The sequence below is a fragment of the Dermacentor silvarum genome, chromosome 10, assembly GCF_013339745.2.
Source record: "Dermacentor silvarum isolate Dsil-2018 chromosome 10, BIME_Dsil_1.4, whole genome shotgun sequence".
Classification (NCBI taxonomy): Eukaryota; Metazoa; Arthropoda; class Arachnida; order Ixodida; family Ixodidae; genus Dermacentor; species Dermacentor silvarum.
The window spans coordinates 9049623-9068208 of NC_051163.1; the positions used below are offsets into that span (position 1 = coordinate 9049623).

The 18586-nt window shown below is 47.5% G+C and overlaps 2 protein-coding genes across 4 annotated transcripts in view; both read right to left on the reverse strand.

The window, feature by feature from the left end:
- Positions 1-11421: 11421 nt before the first annotated feature.
- LOC125940837 (uncharacterized) lies at positions 11422-17744 on the reverse strand (the record flags this gene model as incomplete). The annotated part of the gene is made up of 5 exons (XM_049657450.1): positions 11422-11537; positions 12308-12344; positions 15395-16398; positions 16670-16720; positions 16991-17744. Coding segments are annotated over 5 exons (1962 nt in total), but the record flags the coding sequence as incomplete, so codon positions are not given.
- LOC119466197 (hemocytin) overlaps positions 17742-18586 on the reverse strand; it is a 184324-nt gene continuing 183479 nt past the window's right edge. For all 3 annotated transcript variants that reach the window (XM_037726688.2, XM_037726687.2, XM_037726686.2), the window contains exon 77: positions 17742-18546. In XM_037726688.2, coding sequence (XP_037582616.1) covers positions 17753-18546 — 794 coding nt within the window. In that variant the 3' untranslated portion in view covers positions 17742-17752. The remainder of the gene's footprint in view (positions 18547-18586) is intronic.

Here is an 18586-nt window from a genome sequence, read left to right on the forward strand (position 1 = left end):
CGCTCTTGACTTTTGCGAGCAAACACTGAAGCTGCCACAATTTAGAGGTGCTGGTGCCACGGCGAAATTTGTGAGGGTGTTTGATCATCTTTTCGATTTACTAAACTCCAGAAATCCGTTTGGAAAATCGTACAAAGCACCTCTTCGAAAGCAAAATGAGGCTTGTTGGAAGCCATTTTTTGCCGATGCTAGAGAGTACATCAGTGGTTTGAAAGATCCATTTGGTCGATCACTTTTGCAAGGAACGAAGAGGACAGGATTTGTGGGTTTTCTTGTGTGTATACAAAGCACAGAAAGTATCTTCAAGGAACTCGTTCGTGAAGGTCAGCTTAACTATCTGCTCACGCACAAGATGAGTCAAGATCACGCAGAAACTTTCTTCGGCTGTGTGCGAGGACGTGGGGGGTTCAACAACAACCCTACAGCTGCCCAATTCATGGCGGCTTACAAGCGTCTATTGGTCCAGACAGAAGTGAGATCGTCCACCTCAGGAAACTGTTCGCAAGATATTGTTTCTATTCTGGGTGCATCTGCCTCTGCCACTACAATTTGTGCAACCACTGAGATCACATCGCGAAGGTATGCCATCCTACAACCAGAGGACCACGATTACACAGACCGAATTGACTATCCAGAGAGCCTCTCCACATTCGCTCGCTCTGTCGTGCCTTACATTGCCGGCTTTGTCGCTCGCAAAATTGCTGCTACAAACACCTGTGAGGTGTGCATAGAAGCTCTTCATGGAATGGATACATCTCTATTGGTGAGACAAAAAAATCGAGGTGGACTCTTTTACCCTTCCGAAGACGTTGTGTCACTGTGCGAAACAGCGGAAAAGGGGCTGCGTCGGCTGCAGGCTTCCACTCAATGCCTTAAGAACATATATGCCAATACCAAACACCTAGTTCTGGAGATACTCAGTCAATCACTGGAAAAGAGGTGGTTTTCACAATTGGAACAACATCTTTTTGACGTCGACGTGTTGGACAATCACATTTACAACTTGAGTAAGCATGTATTGGAGCTGTACATCAAGATCAGGCTGCACCACATGACGAAGGAACGAAACAGGGAACTCATGAAAGATAAAGTTAGGTCTTTGCTTTCAAGGCTCGTCATTTTTAGGAATCAGTGAAACAACTCGGCCGTAACATTCATGTTGCTATATTTGGCTATGCGCCGAGCAAGCTGTACAAATAAATTTTTTTATATGAAAAAAGAACCGTTCTGTAGTCTTTTTAAATGCTGCCACTGTATCGGCGACTATGTGAGCTCATTTTTACTTCTCTAGCAGCAATCATTTGCGGGAAAAAAAAACGGCCGCGGAAGCGCGCTATATGCTACGCGGCCGCCTTCCTGCCCACCACAAGATGGCCGCCGCCGGCTTCACTGTGCTCTATGGGTAGGTATAGGCGGCTTCCACTCCAGCAGTTTTTTTTATATCCTCCTAGGTTGCCACTAATCATTCCAGCGTAGAATTCCACTTCTCTTCTGTCTTCGTAAGGGGGAAACCGCGTTTACGGGGGCATGAGCCATTCATTGTCTTACGTAACGGAAAGATTTAATTTTGGAGCAATTTAATTTCGAAGAATCGCAAGCGGCAGAGGTGCATAATGCTGCTAACCACGCCGCCGAGCAAACTCGAGACTTCGAACGCAAGCGACAATAGCGGACTGCGGGCATACCGTCAGTGACGTCGTTCTCTCCGTCGCAGTCGAACGTGTGTGTAATATCACAATTGGGAAATACTTTAATGAGCCCTCGGGATTAGCCCAGTGCTAAAAACCCTGGTCGCACGTTTCGGCTTTGCTGGTTAACCATCTTCACGGAGTGGAAGGAGGGATGGATGGATGGAAAAACTTTATTATGAATTATTACGACGAAGATGACGACGCTCGAGCCAATGCTGATGATGATAATTACGTGGCACACGCACAAATTACGGCTGGCTTAAACGCTGTTAAAAAGGTTGTCGCAGTTTCACCCGAAAGGCGAAGCATCAATTGCGATAGCAACTTAGTAGAGAGCTATACGGAGTAAGGATAGTAGTTTTATCCGCTGTACAAACTTGGACATGCAGCAGCACCGGCAACACACAGCACTGTTGTCGACGCCGTCGGCGTTTTGCCCGCGTTCGCTCAAAATGCGTGCGGCGTTGGTGACTGTTGCCGGAGCCTCTGATATAAATAGGCACTTGGTGCCGCAGCTAAACGTCGCCTCCCTTCCCTGCCCCCCCCCCCCCCCCCCCCGCGGCCTTTCGTGCGTCAGAAGAAGGCGCTTTTGCTCTACATATATGGTGATTGTAAAGGAGGAAAGAGACGCCTACTTCTGCAGCCCTTAAGGGAGCACGGCACAGAACGCGCGTTTGTTCTCCGCCGTGCGTTCACTCCCCGTGAAAGCGCGCGTCCCTCGCGCCCTTTCACTCGCACATACAGCGTTCGGCGGCGCGCGGCGACGATTTCATCTCCATTGACGTCATACGGAACCTCACGGCGACGGCGACGGCGACGGCAACGGCGACGGCGACGCCGACGGCAGAAATCTGCTTTGGAGTGTCCATATAATTGCTATCGCAATAAAATTCGACGGAGTGGAAGGGCCGACGAAGCCGACGAACAGGGAGTGCACGATGAAACATTCACGTTTTATTCGGTTAGCAACCACATATGGCTATGCTATGAATGGGGAAGATTCGGTCTAGACACGTTCAAATTGGAATGAAAGCTACAGTTCGTTATTATATGTGCAAATGACACTGGTATTTGATATGCGCTGGCTTCATTTTATTCACTGGCTACATTCACTATTCATGTAGGCTTAAAAAATATGTCGCAGTTTCACCCGAAAGGCGAAGCATCAATTACGATAGCAACTTAGTAGAAAAATCGGAGTAAGGATAGTAGTTTTATCAGCTGTATAAATTTGGACATGCAGCAGCACCAGCAACGCGCAGAACTGGGGCGGTATTCTATAAGCGTCTACTTAATGGACTGTCCATTTCGGCTGTCGCTGATTGGCTGCTGCTTGATGTGCAGGAAGGTGCCAGCCAGTCCCCTTCCTGCACGTCAAGCAGCAGCCAATCAGCGATAACCGAAATGGACAGTCCACTAGGTAGACTCTTACAGAATACCGCCCCTGGTGTCGACACCGTCGCCGTTTTGCCCGCGTTCGCACCGAACGCGCGCGGCGTTGGTGACTGTTGCCAGGGCCTCTGGGGGCGGCTCGGAGGTTTTCGACGAGATCAGAACGGGAAACTCGTCGAGCAGCGTCGGAAGTCTTTACCACCTTCTCGCCTCGCAAAGCTTCTATATAAATACGCATTTGGTGCCGCAGCGAAACGTCGCCTCCCCTTCATCCCTCTTTCCCTCCCGTCCTCCCACGGCCTTTCGCGTGGCGGAAGAAGTCGCGTTTGCTCTATATATGTAGTGATTGTAAAGGAGGAAAGAGACGCTTAATTGTGCAGCCCTTCAACCCGCCATGGTTGCTCAGTGGCTAGGTGTTAGGCTGCTGAGCACGAGGTCGTGGGATCGAATCCCGGCCACGGCGGCCGCATTTCGATGGGGGCGAAATGCGAAAACACCCGTGTACTTAGATTTAGGTGCACGTTAAAGAACCCCAGGTGGTCAAAATTTCTGGAGTCCCCCACTACGGCGTGCCTCATAATCAGAACTGGTTTTGGCACGTAAAACCCCATAATGTTTTTTTTTTTGCAGCCCTTCAGGGAGCACGGCGCAGAACGCGCGTTTGTTCTCCACCGTGCGTTCGCTCCCTGTGAAAGCGCGCGTCCCTCGCGCCCTTTCACTCCCGCATACAGCGTCCGGCGCGCTGCGACGATCGCCGTTGACGTCATACGAAACCTCATGGCGACGACGGCGGCGACGATGATGGCGATTCCGACGGTGACGGCAGAAATCCTCTTTGAGTGTCCATATAATTGCTATCACAATAAAATGACATTAGTTATTTAACGCTATCCTCTAACACAATTTTCGGTCTTCCTTTCGGGCGACTTTTCTCTTATCCGACTTTCGCATAGAAATGAATAGCGGGCAAATTTAATATATTGTCATGTTTTTGATAATACAGCCTACACTAGTCTTGTGGACATAACTTGTTTGGGTCCTGATCGTTTATGTTCATTCACTGGCATGAGCAGCGTATGGACAAGATATCGAAGTAGCTACAAAAAAGATGAAGAAAAAAAGTTGTCGCAGTTTCACCCGAAAGGCGAAGCATCAATTGCGATAGCAACTTAGTAGAGAGCTATACGGAGTAAGGATAGTAGTTTTATCCGCTGTACAAACTTAGACATGCAGCAGCACCGGCAACACACAGCACTGTTGTCGACGCCGTCGGCGTTTTGCCCGCCTTCGCACAAAATGCGTGCGGCGTTGGTGACTGTTGCCGGAGCCTCTGATATAAATAGGCACTTGGTGCCGCAGCTAAACGTCGCCTCCCTTCCCTGCCCCCCCCCCCCCCCCCACGGCCTTTCGTGCGTCAGAAGAAGGCGCGTTTGCTCTACATATATGGTGATTGTAAAGCAGGAAAGAGACGCCTACTTCTGCAGCCCTTAAGGCAGCACGGCACAGAACGCGCGTTCGTTCTCCGCCGTGCGTTCACTCCCCGTGAAAGCACGCGTCCCTCGCGCCCTTTCACTCGCACATACAGCGTTCGGCGGCGCGCGGCGACGATTTCATCTCCATTGACGTCATACGGAACCTCACGGCGACGGCGACGGCGACGCCAACGGCGACGGCGACGCCGACGGCAGAAATCTGCTTTGGAGTGTCCATATAATTGCTATCGCAATAATAAAAAAGACTTGCGATACTCTATAAGTTGTGGCTTAGTGCCTATATTGTTGCGCTGTTAAGCACGAGGTCGCGGGTTCGATTTCCTCCCGTGGCGGCTGCATTTCGACACGGGCTAGATGCAAAAAAGCTCATTTACCATTTCAAAAAACACCACGTCAAATGAAATCGTTTGAGCAGGGAGAAGAGGTGCGTTAAAGGGAACATTGAGGGGAGCGGCTTACTGTTCAAGTTACGAGGCTGTGTTTGCTCTGTGGAATTTTTGAAGTTCCCAGTAGTAAATAGCGCGAATTGTTTGTTTAAAGTAACTTCCGTGATTCAGCTTGTGGGACTTCAGCTGCCTGCTACGCTTTTACCGGTTGTTGGGATTCTACAGTATTGACTGACCGATACCGCTACCACCTCGACCACGCGTGAGTAATAACTGCGCCCGCTAAATTGGAAGATATTCTTTCAGCTATGTGTTTAGTGAACGGTGTGGTTTTTGCTTCAGCAAATTAGAGGAAATGGTCACTTTGCTTTGTATCAATACGCATAATGACGCTGCTGTGGCCATGTAAATGCAGTCTTTGTTCAAATAGTGTTTTATTGCGATAGCAATTATATGAACACTCAAAGCGGATTTCTGCCGTCGGCACCGTCGTCGCCGTCGCCGTGAGGTTCCGTATTAATTCCGAGGACGATAAATTCGTCGCAGCGCGCCGTATGCCGTATGTGCGAGTGAAAGCGCGCGAGGGACGCGCGCTTTCACGGAGAGCGAACGCACAGCGCTAGCGGAGAGCAAACGCACAGCGCTAGCGGAGAGCAAACGCGATTTCTTCGGTCGTGCGAAAGGCCGTGGGGGGTTGGAAGGGAGGGAGGGAGGGGAGAAGACGTTTAGCTGTGGCACCAAATGTGTATCTTGTGACCGGGCGCAACGTTTTTACGTTTTTACGTTTTAACGTTTACGTTTTACGTTTTACGTTTTAACCTAACGTTTTTACGTTAGGCGGCCCGCCCGAGCCCGATCAAAACATTTATGGCGAGACCCGGGCCCGGCCCGGGCCCGGAAATAATCTACGTTACCCGCCCGGCCCGGCCCGCCACCCCTTTACCTTAGGCCCGAGCCCGACTCGAAACCGGCCCGAACCCGGCCCGAGACCGAAAAATAATGTTTTTCAGAGTTGAGACACCCGAGAATAACTCTCTGTACGTTACATGCGCACCACCAGAAAGCCCGAGCCCGGCCCGGGCCCGCATCAAAAAACCCGAGCCCGGCCCGGGCCCGAGTCAAAAAACCCGAGCCCGGCCCGGGCCCGAGTCAAAAAGCACACGCCGTGCCCGAGCCCGGCCCGAGCCCGTGGAAAAACTGTACTACCTGGCCCGGCCCGGCCCGTGGGGCGGGCCGGGCCGGGCTCGGGCTTGACCGAAAGCCCGAGCCCGTGCAGTGCTCTAACCTGGCCACTCAATCTGCCGTGCACGCGAAATGAGGAAAGCGGGAAGGCAGCGCCGGAGGGAGGGGGTGCGGCTTCTACTCTGCCTGCAACTGCGTACTTGTACTTTGCGTGGCTGCGGGCTGTCGCGCGCACCGTATCTTTAAAGCGATCTCCACAAGGCTCTTACCTTTGTATGCGCTGTGCTCTCGCCGCTCAGTTTCCGTTGAAGCGATAGACCGCACGAACCTTCGCTCGCTGCTGCCTCCGCGCTTGCTCACGTCAGCGTTTTGACAGTGGTTGTCTGCGGTCATCGAGTGTGATCTACTCATGTTTGCTTGACACCATGCTTGTTAATTCAGTTAGTAAGTGAATGTGTCTAAGTTTATGTAGCCAATACAACTACTATTTTTACTCCGTATAGCTCTCTACTAATTTGCTATTGTAATGAATGCTTCGCCTTTCCGGCGAAACTGCGACAATTTTTTACGTTAGTAGCCTGTGGTAATCGTTTGGTAATATGAACTGAATTCAAACGTATTCTATCTCAAGGCTTCTTGGGCATGAAGAGCCTTTTCAAAATTAAATCGCACAACGAGAAAGACAACGATAAAAAAGAAGACAACTCCAAGTGCTTCTATTTGTTGGAGAGCCCGACGCAGTATATGTTAAGCGTCCGCCAAGAAAAAAGTACGGTTAAAGCACTGGGAACGGGAGCGGCGATGCGTAAAAACACGAAAATAATTATTTCTGCAAAATGCACGACGATAAGGCAGACCCGTTACTGCGGCCAGGGCTCGGCGATTTGCCATTGGGCAACAAAGAGACGCGGTGCTTGCGCAGATCTCAGAAGAAAGAGAAAGTTACGGAAGAGTGCCGCTAGCAAAATGACACTCGGCAAAGATCGGGAACGGCAGCATCTTACACGTGGCCGAAAATTACGTTAAGAATGTGAACGCTGTTGCGCTATGTTGGGTAAGCATTGCGCAGTCTTGCGCCACCGTTTACTGTGCACAAACGTTTGTCGAGTGCTGCCCAACTTGTCTTGGCAGAAGTGCGTTGTACGAGAGCCCGTCGAATGGAGATCAGGTTCGGGAGAATTGGTCTCCGCAGCCTTCTGCAAGTATTCGTGCAGTATTTTCGGAGCTAGAACTTGTGCGCCAGGCACTCTAATTGAGAAGTTTTAAGATGTTCTTTTGCGTGCAAGGAAACCTTGCGATTGATCGGAGTGAACACTCTGGCTTGTTACAATGAGCGTAGGGTGATGAACATACCGGTGAATCACGAAGTGTGCTTACGTTCGACGGTAGGAACTGCCCGTTGACTTTGAGCCGACAACGGTGCGAGCTTGAGCAACGCGGCACAGTTTCATCGAGAGAGAGAGAGACACTACGCATATTTTCGAGCCTATGGATAACAGGCCTTGGATAAAACTTGGGTTGGTCGTCGATGCGACGCACGTTGGTTTCATGAGAAAGCACCTTAGGCCTTTTGGGGGCCCTCAGTATAGGGAGTTACTGGCGGCGTACTTGACACTCGGCTCAATGAATTCTGCTGAGGGCATAGTCTGCCAAGGATAGTCTATGTTGATACGAGCGGTATATTCTAACCATAGCTCTGGTGGTCTAGCGGTTCATTCGCTAACTACCCCACACTTGACATCTTGCTCAACAATTTCTGCTCAGTATTCCTTGGGAGACTACGCAGGCTATCTAATGCGTGTGAATAGTTCATGCGGGCGGGCCTCCTGTTTTTACAGTTCGCATATCAATCAATCAATCAATCAATCAATCAATCAATCAATCAAAGTTTATTTCACCAGAAAATTCTGGATGGTCATCAAGGCTAAAAGCTGCTCTAGGCAGCTTGACTGAGTCCCTGAAGACCCTTACATCAGCAGCATACAACGTTCACAGCACATATATGCATATAGGATCACAATTGTAACATACCTACAAACGTACAGTATACGATGTTTACGTAAGGATCACTTGAAGTTAACATACACAGTTAAAGTAGGATTTGCATCAAATGTTTAATACAGGATAAACATAATCGCATAAAAACTTTTGACTGCAAAAAAAAATAAAATAAAATCCTGTTAATTTAACAGGTTTCACACACACACAAAAAAATAGCACTGATAACCGACATCGCTCAACGATGACAATACCAAAACAAAATGCAATAAGTACAGGATAGGCAAAAAACCACGCCAACAAGACACATGCACGCCATTCCAAAGATTAATATGTGACAGCTGGTTACAACATTGGCGGAACTTACTTGTGTGCGTTGACAAAGCGCACGTGTAGTACGTGTCCCTTAGCCGTACGCTACAGTTATAGCGGAGTTACTGTTTATAACGCGTAACGGTTAAGTAAACACTAACAACGGACGAATCGTCAAGGTTGTTCAGGAAGCACTATACGTATGCCGGTGCAAATATGCACTTTAGCAGCTGATATTGTGCGCGTAGCTACGTTCCCCTCTCCGCTAGACAGAAAAGGAAAATGAAACGGGCCAATGAGGAATTCCTTACGGCTCCACACGGCTGCTTGATGAGAGGATGCTCCCGCGTTTCCTCTGCAGGGAAACGTTTTCTGCAAGAGCTCGTCGTTTGGTGTGCAGCCGCGAATGGCGAATTCACGAGCGTTAAGACGGGCCAGCAATTGCTGTACGTAAAACGTCGTTTCAGCGCTTGCTGTATGCCGTTCACTTTGGCGTGAACAGCTCAAAAGAAAATAAAGTGAGGGAGAGAGGGGGGTAAGGGGAGAGTAACGTGGAAGAGGTCTTTGATGCTGAAGTTCCCAGCCCTAGCATGAGACAGCCGGTTTCTTGCGCAGCGAACGAGAAAATCGTTAATGCCCTGGTCTTCGATGAATGTTTTCGCGCGATGAGGGAACGTCTGCAAGACGTTCGTTAGCAAACACTTGTACCGCCTTCTTTCGAGCCTTCTCTTCTGTTTCTCCTTCCGTGCTTTGCTCGAAGCCTCGCAAGTACTTGCGTTCTTTTGAACACGCGAGCGACGGTGGCTCAAGTTTGCTCCGGCGCCGATATTGCTTCTCTTGGTGTGCTGGTCTTTCACATAAACAAAAATATAAATTTGAACTGTTCGTCTGCTTATTCGTTCGCACACGCATGTGACCTTTAAAGCAAATACGCCACGTTAAAAATAAGCCGGATACGGATAAAAGCAAACCAGGCCTACCTCCAAAGATGTTCACAGTTGCTTGTGTTTGCAAATCGAAAAGGAATGAATCCTCGACAGTCCGCCAATCCTTTGCTATGTTATGAATGGCTTGTCACCCTTTTAGGTAGCTTGCAAGTCCAATGAACACTTTCGTCTCGGGCTTGTCGCAGAAAGCGTTGCCGAAAAAAACGGCAACCTTGTAATGCATTTTGAGAGTTCCGGTTCTATACATTCAATGCTTTACTCAATTTCAGCCCGCTTCATGCGAAGAAATAAATGTTCACTTTTTCTTTTCTTTACTACCCCTGAGCCTGGGCCCGGTATCTAGGGCGCGTTCACACTGTAATATATTCACAGCAATAGACAGTTTTAGTTTAGCGTAGTTTCCGGAATAGCGGGCGTACCGGAATAGCGGGATCGAAATGCGCATGCGCAGAACGCTAAACGACCCATACCGTTCACCGTGCGCACGCTATTTCTCAGAGTTATGTTAGCGTGGTTTACGTAGTTTACGTAAAACATGGCGACGGTCCTGGTCGCCCGCTTCGAACTGCATTTGGCGTTGTTTTTGTAGAATTCGTTCGTAGCAAATGACTGCGTAAACGGCTTTTGCTTAGTCGCATGCCGCTTCGCCGAGAGAGTGTTATGGCTATTCTTGAGGAATTTTCGAGATCGCTTCTCGTTTGGAACGCGCCTAAGCCTAACAGAGAAATTTTCTCTGAGGTGAGAGTGCCACCTGTCGGTCAAGTCGGGAGATAGGCGCGACGACGGCATATGGCCTCTGAGATGGGAACATTTCGGAGGCTATGGTAGACAGCTTGTACTGCTTGTCTGTTTCGCTGCAGATCGGCGGACATGAGAAGTAAAAATACAACGCGCTCCTGGCTTGCATTGCGCTGCCTCTCGCACTTTCCGGACGCACACACACAGACTTAGGTGCCCTATGTATGCGAAATTCAAAGCGTAATGCAATAGCGTCCTGCACGTAAACTACGCTATCACGCTATACTAAAACTCTCTTTCTGCAAAGTTCGTTTGCGGAACGGTAACGCTATTACCCTTAACCCCGCTATTACGCTAACGTTAAACTAAAACTGTCTAATGTAAAATTAAAAAGAAACGTTGTAAACAATAGCACTATGTTGCCCTGTGGCGCCGGTTCGCAGTGCAAGGCATGTCGAGAAGTGTACAGCGCCCATGATTTCATATACAACCATTAATACAGTGAAATCGTTCAGAAACATGTTTGCATATTTGCTAACCATGCGGCTGACGCACTTGGTTTTACTCGGGACAGAAGCATCGCTGTGTCGCTAGACACCGATTTGTTCGACAAGTGGTGACATTTGCATTACCTGCTAATCACCACCATTGATTAACGCTGTGGGGATGCTCAATACATATATGAGGTACGTAATGTAGGGGAAGAGTGGTACCATTAGTTGGTCCACTCCCCTTGTTTATCACTCTTGGCGGCATTAGGCATACGGGGCACGCTAGCACTGCATTTGATATTGTGGCCCGTTAAGCCCCCCACACACGAAAAGGAGACACTCAGCTGGAGAACTTCTAGCCACGCTTTTTCATCTCTTGATCTGCCTGCAAATCCTTACTGTTCTCTTTGTGGTGCAAAAATGTCTTCCACAGTGCACTAACCTGCTCGGGAGATGCAATAACGAGGAGCTTCGCGCGCTCGGACCGTTTCCAAGTATCTTTACATCTTGTTTACTCGGTCAATAAATAAAGGCGAACTCCTGAAACATTGGTTAACAGCCAAAATTAGACTAATACACAACGCAGGCAAAAAAGATAGCGTTACGAATTACCGACCTGTTTCTTTGACTTCAGCAACCTGTAAAATGTTTCAGCCCATAATTCATAATCATATTGTACAGTTCCTTGACAACAGTCATTTTCTCAATAAATACCAACATCGGTTTAGAAAATGCCTCTCAACCAGCCCTTCTTAGCTCATTGAAACAGTGCATGATTTGGCAAAAGCAATTTATAATGGCAAACAGGATGATGTAAGTTTGAGGGATTTTAAAAAGACATCTGATAAAGTTTCACACAATAAATTATTTTTAATTAGGCATGATATTTCAGAATTATCACTTAATAAAATGTATTTCGGCATAACTTACACGAAGACAGCAGTATGTATATTTCTGTGATCACTGTTCCAGGCCAGTGAAAGTCTTTTCGGGCGTTCACCAAGGTTCTGTTCTTGGGCTTTTCCAATATAGTGGAAAACATTCTGGTTAAAATTAAACTATATGCAGATGATTGCATTTTATGTTCGGAAGTTGATAGCAAGTGCGGCCAGGTGCTGTTAAATCAACCTTTGGAGAAAGTTGCTTAGAGCTGCGAAGAGTGGCAAATGGTCATGAATCGTGACAAAACAGTGTCTGTGAAAATAACTCTGCAGAAAGAGCACCTGCACTTTCAGTATGGCATCCGAAATGTCATACTATCCGAAGCATCTAATTAAATATAATTAGGTCTCTGTATCTCGAGCGATCTTAGCTGGAATAAGCATATTAATTATGTTGTCGCAAATTTAAAGCGCAAGCTTTTTTTTCTGAGGTGAGCTCGAAAGTTATCGGTCCCTTCAGTCCGACTTTTGGCCTACAAATCTGTTGTAGGACCAATTTTAGACCATGCTATAATAATTTGGCACCCCTTCACCAAAAGTAACATTAATCAGCTAGAAAAAGTACAAGGAAGAGCTGGGCGCTGTCTCTTTAATAATTTCTCCAGGGCATCAGTGGCGGATCTGTTAAAGAAAGCTAATCTTCAGCCTTTAGAAAAAAGAAATCGCTATTCCAGACTGAAGTATCTATAGCAATTCATCAATGGTCATATTAAAGTCGATGTAATTAAATTATTTTCATTTTCTACAGGACACGCCACGGGACAGAGGCATAACTAAAAAAATTATTATGAGGTTATACGTGCCAAAACCACGACCTCATTATAAGGCACGCCGTAGTGGGGGACTCCGGAGTAATTTGGACCACCTAGGCTTCTTTAAGTTGCACCTAAATCTAAGTACACGGGTGTTTTCGCATTTCGCCCCCATCGAAGTGCGGCCGGTTAATAATCACTCCATTATGCACACGCAACAATACATTCAAGTGCTCTTTTTTTTCCACGTACTATAGTAGACTGGAATCAGCTTAGCTATAATATGGTGACAGCAGAGTCAGTATTGGCTTTTTCTTCTTATGTAGAAGCCTGTTTTTCAATTTTTGTTATTTAAACGCACATTTATCAATATTTGGTACCGTGAACTTATCTGTACTACGTAAAGTTCTAAGTTTGTAAATTATATATTATTCTTGTGTGTGTTTTGTTTTGATGTACTGAGTTACTGTACTGTAGTCTTGAGGTACTGTAATTATCGTATACTCTATTTATTGCATACGGTAGTTATGTAGCTATATACTGTGATTATTGTATGTTCATTTTCTCTCAGTAGTGTGAACGATTTGCTGTGTGTGTGCGTACCACAATGTTCCAGCGCGATATGTAACCATTGTGAGTTTCTTGTTAGCATAAGCCCAATTTTTTACAGCTAGCTTGCCATTGATGCAGCAGTTTGTTGCACCACCATCTAAAATCACTTTTGGTGATTGCAGGATAAATAAATAAATAAATAAATAAATAAATAAATAAATAAATAAATAAATAAATAAATAAATAAATAAATAAATAAATAAATAAATAAATAAATAAATAAATAAATAAATAAATAAATAAATAAATAACAAGAATTTTGCCACCACAGAGATGGACACCGACCGCAGTTAATTCCTTCGAACTGTAATCCCCATTTACATCACCATTATCTGAAAGAGAATGTCGAACGCGTCCAAGAATGGGCAAATCGAGCAAATGGTGCGCATTTTACCGCAGCGTGCACGTGCACATGAAATGAGGGCTGCGTTCCAGTGCTCCCCGTTGACCGCTAAATAGACAGCCAATCCGACAACTGTTATCTTAAGCGCTGTTCCAATTTTGACGAAGCCGGCAAAAGATACAGCTGCGCGAAAACAGCACCGCAGTAAAAGACGATGCATGCTACTTTGATATCGAAACAAGATGGCGGCTGAGCAGAAGGCTTGTAAATTCGACGGGAAGGTCGTCTGGTCACAGAAAAACGTAGTCATGAATTCTTGTAAGCTACGTTGTCTTTTTCGCTGGTTCACATACGCGAAGTGTTAAAATACAGCTACGATGTATAATTTTCCTAACTTTTTCTTGTCGACGCAAGAGGACGTCACACGACAGAGATGTCCTCCAGACTGTTTCAGAAGCGTTCCAATACTAAGGAAGTTGTCTTCTTAGATGTCAATGTATAGACTATCTCCAATGCTGGTTAGGATTGCAACACACCCATTATGCACTGCTTAGGCTTAGCTGCATTATCTAGTGCTTGGTGATCGCAGAGAATGTTTCAAGCTCGCGATGGGGTGGCAGTCCTTGCTTTTTAGCTGCACCTATATGCAATTGTACTTCCTTGTCAGGGATCATCAAGAAATTTTAGAATTGTAGAGACGATGATTTAGTGTGGTTGTTTATCACATTGTTTTGCTCTGCTTAGAGATGTCCAAATATTGCTTAAAAATTAAAATTAAATTAAGCCTACTATTGGGTAACCCGCAATTTGCTTAAATTGCGCTCGGTATTCCAACTGCGATTCTTTTTCCGGTCATTGACATAGACTTATCTTCAGGGTGTTTCGTTTTTTTTTTTTTCATCAAACCGCATTAAATACTGACTAAAGTGGAGGGATGTTAGTAAAAAGAAAGGAAAACCTGTTTTCTTTTCATGAAACTTCCTCGATCTTGCAGGCTTCCGCAGAACTGATTTGCCAGTTTCAGTGTTCCTGTGCTGTCAGATGGCGATTAATTCCCCCTCGCTCTGAGGTCTCCTAGAATTCTGCTTAGCTAAGATGGCAGAGTGGCCTCTCCAGAAACTCGTAGGTTCCGGGTTCCATCCTCGGACCCGGACGTCTGTGAAACGGCCATAGGCGCTTGCCTCAGCAGCGGGAATAAAATATCCTTGAGGGTTTCTCGCGTGCAAGAGACCTTTCGTAGAAGACAGAGCAGTGTTCCTTCTGCCCAGCATGAGTTGACTTGCGTGCAACATTGCGCCAATAAGTCCCACCCGCGTATAGTTGAAACACCGTTCAGAGAGTCGTTGTTGTTGTCGTTGTTGCCCATCCCACTCGTGGCTCATGTCCACTATCGGGGATTGAGCAAGAAATGGCAAAAACGTACGGCAGACACGGGAAACGTTTTACTGGAAGCTTCGACGCTAAGCTTGAAGACTAATGAGGTATGTTCTTCATGATAAGTTGCAGTCAAGAGTTCGACGAATGTTCGTCTGGTCAGGTAACATGATCATGAATTGCGGTCACTGAACAAGTCAAGGTGAAAATAACACAGAGACGTTTCGGTACCCGTATGGTTTCCTTGATCACGCTCGACGTTTCGGGATCAAGGAGCCTCAATCAAGGAGTTCGATCGCGGAACCCGTACGGGTCCCGAAACATCTCTGTGCAATTTCTTCATCTTGATGATAAGTTGTATGCTGTAATAAAGAAGAAAAAAAGCGTCTGTGACTTAATCGTGAGAGTATCGGGATTCTGCGCTAGAGGTCCTTTGTTAGAATCTGGCCGTCGGACCATATTATGTAGGTTTATTTATTTCAATATATATATATATATATAATCTTATTCATCACGCCAATGACAACAGTTCACCTGTAGTGACCATATAATTGCTATCGTGCTATCGTAAATAAATGGCTCCGTACCAGTGATCGCAGAATCATGAGAAAAAAAGCTTTATTTCTTGTTGGACATATATCACTTTATGGTAAAAAAAAACAATGCAGGCAAGTTTGTGTTTTGATTATGCTCAGAAGTTGCGATGAGATGCGGAAATTGTTCCAAAGAGGATGCAGCTCTAGATACCACCGAGGGGGTTTCTATTCCTGTCCTTCCTTCTTCTAGATCCTCCTCGTGCCTTTTTTCGGTTTTCGGGAGCAAACTGCGCGGTCTGCTCCGCGCGTTCTGGTACAACAGGTGCGTCGTGTCCGCCAAATTGACTCAGTCCAAAGTCAAAAGGTTCTGCGACATCTTCTGGTCTGTACGGCTGTTGCGCAGCATAAGCAGGATGTAAACTGTGCTGGAGAGGACCTTGTTCTACGTGGTGTTGAAGGTGCCCAAGAGCAGCGCCCACGCCGTGGTCTATTACGTGAGAAGCATGCTGTGCAACACCACGTGCTATGCCTGGTATAAGGTCGCCAACGACCCCAGCGCCCAGATGACTTCCCACGGCGCCGCCGATACCACCAGGAATACTTCCGCCAAAGTGGACGCCAAGGTCGCCGTGAGGACCACCCCTAACACCAGTAGCAAGACCTCCGTGTAGTCCACCGGCGTGGTCGACTCCAACGCCGCCTTGAAGAGCGCCTCCTAAGCCGGCTTGGAAGCCGCCACCAAGACCTAAGCCGAAGCCACCACCAAAACCGTTTGAGTCGCCAATGTCGGGCCTGTAAGGTTCTTGAGCAATGGGACCGTGGCTAACAGGCGGTATATAATGCGACGCGTCTTCAGGTCTGTACGGCTCCTGGGCGATAGGGCCAAATGAGCTGAAGGATTTGGGTTCTGCTGCGTCTTCAGGTCTATATGGTTCTTGACTTATTGGAGAAAATGGATTCCATGGCTGCTGTTCCCCAGCGTCGTCCGGCCTGTATGGTTCTTGTGATATTTGGCTCATTGACCCTGGCCGTCGAGCTTGTTCCTTGGGGGCTTCTGGAAGCAACGACTCTTGAGCAATCGGCAGTTTTGACTTCGATAGGTTACGCTGTGGCGCATCCTCTGGACGGTAGGGTTCTTGGACAACTTGGCTGAACGGTTGAGGCGACTTGGGTAGCTCATCATCAGGCCTGAATGGTTCCTGGACAATAGGTCCTGCAGCTTTTGCTGGAATTGGCTTCTGGAATATCCTCAGGCCTGTAAGGTTCTTGCACAGTTTGGCTGATAGGCTCCAGCCGCTTCGGCTGTTCTGTCACGTCTTCTGGCCTGAACGGCTCCTGTGCGATTGGTCCTAGTGGTTTTGCTGGTGTTAGTTCTGGGACGTCTTCAGGCCTGTATGGTTCTTGCACAATTTGGCTGATCGACTCAGGATGCTTTGGCAGTTCCGTCACGTCTTCTGGTCTGAATGGTTCCTGGACAATAGGTCCTGCAGCTTTTGCTGGAATTGGTTCTGGAATATCCTCAGGCCTGTAAGGTTCTTGCACAGTTTGGCTCATAGGCTCCAGCCGCTTCGGCTGTTCTGTCACATCTTCTGGCCTGAACGGCTCCTGTGCGATTGGTCCTAGTGGTTTTGCTGGTGTTAGTTCTGGGACGTCTTCAGGCCTGTATGGTTCTTGCACAATTTGGCTGATCGACTCAGGATGCTTTGGCAGTTCCGTCACGTCTTCTGGTCTGAATGGTTCCTGGACAATAGATCCTGCAGATTTTTCTGGAATTGGTTCTGGAATATCCTCAGGCCTGTAAGATTCTTGCACAGTTTGGCTCATAGGCTCCAGCCGCTTCGGCTGTTCTGTCACGTCTTCTGGCCTGAACGGCTCCTGTGCGATTGGTCCTAGTGGTTTTGCTGGTGTTAGTTCTGGGACGTCTTCAGGCCTGTATGGTTCTTGCACAATTTGGCTGATCGACTCAGGATGCTTTGGCAGTTCCGTCACGTCTTCTGGTCTGAACGGTTCCTGTGCAATTGGCCCGGCCGGTTTTGCTGGTGTTGGTTCCGGGACGTCTTCAGGCCTGTATAGTTCTTGCACAATTTGGCTGAGAGGCTCAGGGCCCTTTGGATGTTCTGTGATGACTTCTGGCCTAGATGTTTCCTGGGCGATCGGTCCTTCCAGTTTTGCTGGAGTTGGTTGCGGGACATCTTCAGGCCTGTATGGTTCTTGCACAATTTGGCTGAGAGGCTCAGGTCCCTTTGGCTGTTCCGTGATGACTTCTGGCCTAGATGTTTCCTGGGCGATCGGTGCTTCCGGTTTTGCTGGAGTTGGTTGCGGGACATCTTCAGGCCTGTATGGTTCTTGCGCAATTTGGCTGATCGGCTCAGGCTGTTTCGGCAATTCCGTCACGTCTTCTGGTCTGAACGGTTCCTGTGCAATTGGCCCGGCCGGTTTTGCTGGTGTTGGTTCCGGGAGATCTTCAGGCCTGTATGGTTCTTGCACAATTTGGCTGATTGACTCAGGCCTCTTTGGTTGTTCCGTCACGTCTTCTGGCCTAAATGGTTCCTGTGCGATTGGTCCTAGTGGATTCGCTGGTGTTGATTGCGGGATGTGCTCTGCTGTATATGGTTCTTGTTGATTGGTCCTAGTGGATTCGCTGGTGTTGATTGCGGGATGTGCTCTGCTGTATATGGTTCTTGTTGTATTTGGCTAGTGGACTCAGGCCTATTTTGCAGTTCTGTCACGTAATCTGGTCCTAATGGCTCTTGAGCGATAGGACCTCCAGGGTTCTGTGGATTCAGCTCTGGTTCAGCTTCAGGTATGTACGGCTTTTGACCAACTTGGCTGATCGGCTCAAGTCTCTTTGGTGGTTCTGTGACATCTTCAGGCCTGAAAGGCTCTTGAACAATCGGTTCTGCCGCATTTGGAGGGCTTGGTTCTGGTATGTCTTCCGGTCTGTAGGGCTCTTGCGCAACTTGGCTGATTGGCTCAAATTTTATTGGGTTTTCTTCTTCTTCTTCTGGTCTGAATGGCTTTTGAGCAATAGGAACATTAATTTCGGGTTTATTTGGCTTCACTTCAACTTCAATTTTTGGTTCTTTCGCCTTCTCGAGTGGAGGTGGCTGATCCCCTTGCATTGTCTTATATATACTGGTGTTCGTTAAGGGAACCTTGATACCGACAAAACCACGATTGCCGGAGAGATCTTCTCGCTCTCTTGTATATGGCACGCACGGCGTACAGGAGCACGCAACAGGCTGGTTGAACGTACCCGCCAGCTTTCTCCCGTTCTGACATCTGAGTTCAATCTTCACTGTACTCCAGCTGGAAGGCTTGCAGCACTTGCAGTCAGACTGAAGCTCGTCTGCATTACCTGCAACATTAGCAGAACGTTTCTCTATTAGGATGGATAG